Source organism: Excalfactoria chinensis, chromosome 7 (genome assembly GCF_039878825.1).
Source record: "Excalfactoria chinensis isolate bCotChi1 chromosome 7, bCotChi1.hap2, whole genome shotgun sequence".
Taxonomy (NCBI): Eukaryota; Metazoa; Chordata; class Aves; order Galliformes; family Phasianidae; genus Excalfactoria; species Excalfactoria chinensis.
The window spans coordinates 16,846,154-16,852,621 of record NC_092831.1 but is presented as its reverse complement, the minus strand read 5'-3'; the positions used below and the strand labels follow the sequence as shown (position 1 = coordinate 16,852,621).

The window sequence follows — 6,468 nt, the reverse complement described above, 5'->3', positions numbered from 1 at the left end:
CCCCTTGGTTCTGCTGGCCATGGGACTGCTCCTAGCTGTGTGCTTGTCCTGCCTGGTGGGTGCGATGCTGTCTGTGCTGAGGTGTAGTGGTGTGGCACTGCTTTCTTGCCTTGAGTAAGGCCACTTGTGGAATGGCTGTGTTATCTCTACTTTGTGGGACCAGTGTCCTCACAGCTGCCAAAACCAAATGGTTGCTGGTGTCTTCAGATTAAACACAAGTGACTGCACAGCAGCGATGCTGTCGGCAGCAATGCTTTTTTACTTAATTGCTCTAGAAGTGTCTGTGAGCTGGTGCAGTTGACCTAACAAGGGCTTTCCAGCATCCCCACCGCGCACCGAGCTCCCTCCGACCTCCTGCCGGCTCCTCGCCCTCGGAGCAGCCCCGGGCTCTTCCCGCAGGCCGCGGCCTGCACGCGCTCAACCGAGTTCCCGCAGAGCTTCCAGCGGCGCGCGGCCGGGAGCCTGGCGGATGCGCGAGGAGGAGGACGGCAGCGAGCGAGCCGTCAGGTCAGCAGGCACCCGGGGAGATTCTTCGGGCCGCGCTCCGAGCCAGGGACGAACGAGAGCGATCTCCAGCGCCGAGCCCTCGCCGCGGCCCGGCGGCGGTCGCCCGGCCTCCCCTCGGCGGGGCGAGCGGAGCGGCCGGGGCCGGCGGCGGCGCCCGCCTCTGCCTCCTCCCCCTCGGTGCCCTGCCTCCTCCCTCTGCCGGGCGGCCGGCTGCGCGGGGCGGGAGGGAGGGAGGGAGCGCGGCCGAAAGGTGTTGCTGGAAGTTTGAAGAAGGTCGCCGGGTGCCGGGGCGCTCCGGCAGCATCATGGCGGAGCAGGGCGAGTCGCCGGTCCACGTCCAGCAGCCCCAGCCGGCGCCCGTCGCCCCGCCCGTCGGCTGGCCCATCTGCAGGGACGCCTACGAGCTGCAGGAGGTTATCGGTCAGTGGAGCGGGCGGGGTAACGGGGCGGCGGAGGGGGATGCGGCGGCGGCCGGCTCCGGGCCTAGCGGCGTATCTCTTCCCGGGGCCGGGGCTCGTCACTGCGGCGGGCGCGCCCGGCACTGCAGTAGCGCTGCCGGCGGCTGCCGCAAACTTTGTCCGCCCGGCGGCGGGCGGTGCGGCCCCGGGGGGCGGCGGCTCCTTCTAGAAAGCGCCTCGCCCCGCCCGGTGCGGCCCGGCAGATTCCCTGTGTTGCATCGTCAGCTCGGGGCGGCGCGGAGCCCCCTGCTCTCTGCCGGGACTCCGGTAACTGCGGATGCGCTCCGTGCTCTGTGTGGCTTGCGGCGCACGCAGACGCACACGCATCCACTTCGATTAGTCTGCATTTTTCTGTCGGTTTCTTGGGGGAGGTATATCCCACCCGTAGACCCACTGCTGTCGTGCACGCTTCCTTTTGCCTTGTGTTCCCTGTGTATGCCCGCTCGCACACGAGGTCGGCGCGGCATCGCTGCTCAGGTCCATCCCAGAAACCGCCGTCCCGGAGGGCGGTGGGACGCAGCCCCACAGGTAGGAGCTTCGTGATGCGTTCTTCGTTCCTGCCCATCCAGTGTGCATCAGATGGGTTACATCTCCATCTGTGTCATTGAGTTTAGTTATCCTGAAGTGTGCTCTGTGATAATGCGACCACTGTTAGCAGTCCCTGCAACGGAAAGTTTCTTATCTCCTGACCTGGGCACTGCTTGTTGCTAATGAAAGCTACTGTGAGAAAACTTGCTTTTGTTTGTATGTGATTCTTTAAACTTTGAGGAAATGCTGCAGGTGATACAGGCCTAAGACTGAGATTGCTATTCTTTTAATCCATTTAAATTAAAAAAATGATCCACACGAGACTTGCCTGGTAGTGCTGTTGGCTGTCTTCGCTATTGCACACCAATTGCTCATGGCCTTCTGGCCAGTGGCAGTGAGAACTATGAGTTATTGATTGGGGCTGCAGGTTGTGCTCGCTCAGCTTTGTCATCAGGCAAGCTGTTTTCCATAAGCAGAAACAAAACAGTTGAGGTCTGCTACCTTAGAGAGAGGTGCTGGGATGGCTCTCAGTGAATGTCCTAGCACAGGCTTATTGGCTGCAGGTCTGTCTCTCACTCAGCGTAGGAATGGATTGGACTTCACCAAGCAGAATTGATTCTACCTGTGTAAGCCATGTCTTTGTTGAGGATTAAACTCTTCTAAGGTGTGGGCTGGTTTTTGTTTAAGATAAACATCCAGCAGTTCTGGATTAAGCCTTGCCTGAGGTGAGTCATGAGAGTTATCTTTCATGGAATGGCTGGGTGAGCTTTCTGGGTGAATGTCCTTCTCCTTTCTGCTTAAATTCTTACATTTAATATGTTTAGAAATGTAATACACATATACTTAAGTGTCATCCATGATAAGGGTAGGTGCTAATTGATGTAGCAAGTCTGTATCGGAAGGGAAACTTTATTGCTGGGTACCTATGGGTGCTGTTAGATATCAATATTTCCTTAATTAAAGCAAAGCCTAGTGAGGAGATGGAGATCATATTGGATATATGACCATATAATCCATAAACCATGTATTGAATTCATGAACATGGTGATCTTATTTGACTTGTGTTGAGCTTCTGCTAAGTTGTTGCTTACGTTATGTTTTTCTTCTCAAGTGTATTGAGATTTATTTTGTACTGTGACTTAAATCTTGTGGGGTTTTCTTTGCTTTGATAGGAAATCACTGTGATTAGGTTTTGTCTTGACACTGTTAAAAAAGTAAACATACAAAACTTGTAAATTCAGTGCAGGTGACCAAGTGTGAGTGTAACATGGATCCAGCATCTCCAGGATTGTTCATTTGAATAGATTTAATGAGGGATTCCTAAAGCATTTCTTTTTTTTATCGGAGAGAGGCAAGAATAATACAGCTCTAGCTCAGATCATATTCCCCTGCAGCAGCCACATCAGGGTTAGCTGCAGCGACAAACTGAGCAGCTGCCACTGGCTGGAGAGAGCCCTTCACCTGTGGCAGGCACCTCCCACCTCTCCCCTAGGAACTGGGTTGAATCCTTAGGGATGGCTTCTGTTACAGCAGCCCTATGCCAGTGAAATGAGAAAAATAAGGTATTAGGGCATCTTTGTGGGCTCTGCAGGGGGAAAGTTGCACTGGGATGTTTGATCACAACACATCACAAAATAGGCTTTGTATCATACGGCAATTAGTACACACACACAAAATGATTTTGGTCGACTGTTTTAGAAGGCATTTAATTTTTGTTGGTGGTCACAGAATGGAAAGTGAAAATCATGATTAGTCACATAGATTGTTTTCATCCTGCCTGTGGATTTGGCAGGTTGGAGAAGCTCTTCCTCCTTTCTCTGTGCAAATGTGAGTTTTTCATGTTGCTCACTGTATTTGGTCAAATGCATTTGTGAAGGGTGAGGCCACGTGGTATGGATATCAAATGATAAACTCTTTCTCCTGCCGTTCTCTACTGATTATTTTCTGTGACTGTTAGAAGATTCAAGTGCCTGTTAGAAAGGAAATGCTGCCCCTAGGTAGTGCTTCTTCTGAGATGTAATTTCATGTCTTTTATTTTTATGGTGGTTAGCCAGTTCTCTGCAAACTCTTGGTGCGTGGTTTCATGATGCATTTAATCTGCTCCAGCAGGCAGCTGCTGAAAGGAGCTCATTGATCTGACAGAAAACTAGTTCTGCAGCTGGGTTGGTTTTCAGTCAGATCAGGTTCCCTGTTTGACTTGCCATGTGGTTACTCTGTTGGAAAGAAGAGGGTCTTCCTGTTATCCTACATACAGCTCTTTACTGCAGCAGGAAGAAATCATTGTGATTGCTGTCTGTAAATGTGGAGGATAGAGTTAAGAGCTGAGAAAATTGTCTCATTAACTCAGATTTGTCCAGGCTGTCTGTAAACCTATTTAGAAGCAAAAAGGTTGTGTTTTTTTTTTTTTGTTTTGTTTTGTTTTTTGTTTTTTTTTGTAAGCTGGATGTAGCAAGTGAGGTTTGTTCCTCCTCGGAAGCAGTAGGAATCCATACAGAGCAAGTGTTTGAATGGTAATCAACATAAAAATGTGAAAACTGTTTAGTCTCAACAGTAATTGTAGTGGGTTACATCAAATGGATGAGACAAAGCAGCACATTTTAAAAATTATTTAAGATCTCTAAAGTTGATATGAACAATTGACTTGGTTTGCTTTTGTGGAGCTGTTGCAGACAGTGCGTTTCTTCTGCATGTAACTTAATCTCTGTGAGACTGTGCTGATGATTTGAGGGAAGTTTCTGTTACGGAGACACAGATTGTATCATGGCTGCTACTTCCTGCTGTGAAGTTACTTTTTTTTTTTTTTTTTTGCATCTTCTTCTGTAACTGATTTGGAAACATAATTTGCCTAGAAAATAAGCAGAATTGGAAATTGAAGGGTTACTTACACGTGATGGATTATCTTTATATTGGCATCTCATTTAGAGGTTACCTTAGTTGTACTGTAGCTTCAGTCTTGTATTGCCTTTCTGACTTTGGTCAAGATTTTCTGTCAGTTAATAACCATTTGGAGAAACTAAAAAATCTCCATTTTGTAACTTAAAAAGTGTCTTTTAATTCCATTGTCAGAGTGAAGATGGTCGTTGTACAACTTAAGAATGCTTTTCAGAACATCCCCAGTGCTGTGCTGCAAATGAGGCTCAGCAGAGCTCTGTTAATTGCTTGATTTGTCTACGCATGATAGTAACAGTATTGGGGAAGAGAGCTTTGTGTTGGTCTTTTTTGAGAGAAAGTGAGTATTCTTTATTAGAAACTCCAAGACTGGAGACAAAGCTGTAGTTTTCGTCACTTTCAAGTCATTATGCCTTGTAAATGACTGAGTGATTTAACTTTGTTATATAACACAGTAACTTTCTTTTAATAACCCTTGCAATTTGAATTCAAACTTGTCTGAAAGGAGATTGATTGCATTTTATTAGAACTGGAATGGTATAGAAATAGCCTCAGATCAAGAAAAAATGTATAATTTGCTTTGGTTTTGTTGCTACTGCAAATAACCAGCAAATCTTGTTTATAACATGTCAAACAAAAAGGAAAGCATAGTCAACATGCTCAAGATGTCAGACAGCTGACAGGTAATATGCAATTGTAATTTACAGAAATGTATGCATTGGTTTATTACTTGTGGATGCTGTTGGTCACTTTTTCACTTGCATCTCATGCCCCTCTGCTTTGTCTCTTACTTCCCAGCTTCTTCCTACAAAGAAGGTCCAAAACCTTGGGGACCTATAAATCCTTGGCTCCACAGGAGCTGCTTGAGTGACACAAGAGGAGCAGTTCTGCTGCAGAGTGTATGGAAATTTGAAGGATTGCATGACTTAGATTCTCTTTAAGCCTTGCAGCAAGGCTTTGCATCTTCAGAGTGGAACAACTACTTGTGACCAGCATTGTAAGGATGCTCTCATAGTTGAGGCCAAGTTGAGACCTGGAAGAGCAATTCTACATTCATTCATGTGTTGTTCTGAAACATCAGAATTGTTGTACTGTAAACTTTCTTTTTTGAGAAGGGTTACTTACCCTTAGATCAGAGACCAGTTGTTTTTTCCGGAATTAGCTTTCAAACGGAGCTTCTCTTTGTTAAGTGGAAACAAAACCACGTCTGTTCTGATTTGCTTGAGGGAGGAAAAAAACAGTTCTCCATGGGAAGGCGATGTGGATGACTTGTATAGTGACCACATATGTAGGCTGTATTTCATTCTTGTGTGACTCTTCTGGTTCTTTCTTCCTATTCCCCACATCATTCCAAGATAATTCAGAGCTACAAAGCAGCAGTAGATGGAAGGTGGTTTTCTTTCCAGTAATAATAATAGCAATTCTTGGCTCTTAAAGAATGGAGCTTAAAAATAAGGATACTTTAGTTACTGTTGATAACTTGCATTTGCTGAAATCACTGGGATGCTTCTGAGCAGGAGCAGAGCAATCTGCTTGTTGAACTTGGAAAATAAATATCACACTAGAAAACTTACTGGTGCCCCAAAATTAAAAGCGAGATTTTTTTCCTGAATGAAGCCGCACTTGATGAAATGTGATGGGACAGCTTTTCTGAATTGGTGGAATTTCAATGTAGTTTTGCTGGTACATGAAATCCTGGTAACTCAGCTAGATTTCTGTTTCTTGGGAAGTTTAAGGGTCTTTGTGCATAAGGATAGCATAGCTGAAGCTTGTTGGGTGTTAGAAAGTATCATCCAGCAGTGACAGAAAGAAGCAGTGCTGGTTGGTGTAAATACTTGAGTGAAGAACATGCTTTAAACTCATATTTCTTTGTCTCTATCTCCATCATACAGCATTTTGTGTGTTGGCATTAATGAAACTACGGTAAGAGCAACCAAAACTTGTTGAATGATTGTCTCTTTCTTCATCCGTAGTGTTTGGCTGCTGCCTTCCTCACCAACTCTAGTATCACGTGGCAGGAGTGTAATTCTTTTCTCTGCTACCTGCTTCTTCCTGCACAATACTTGTTGCTTTGTTGCTGGACACC

At 46.4% G+C, this 6,468-nt stretch overlaps 1 protein-coding gene across 1 annotated transcript in view; it reads left to right on the top strand.

Annotated features, from left to right (window-relative positions):
• Positions 1 to 469: 469 nt before the first annotated feature.
• The window catches only part of STK39 (serine/threonine kinase 39), an 82,028-nt gene continuing 76,029 nt past the window's right edge, over positions 470 to 6,468 (top strand). Inside the window, 4 exon segments of the mRNA XM_072341551.1 lie at positions 470 to 497; positions 500 to 623; positions 625 to 765; positions 767 to 927. Of these exon segments, the coding sequence (XP_072197652.1) occupies positions 470 to 497; positions 500 to 623; positions 625 to 765; positions 767 to 927 (454 nt within the window).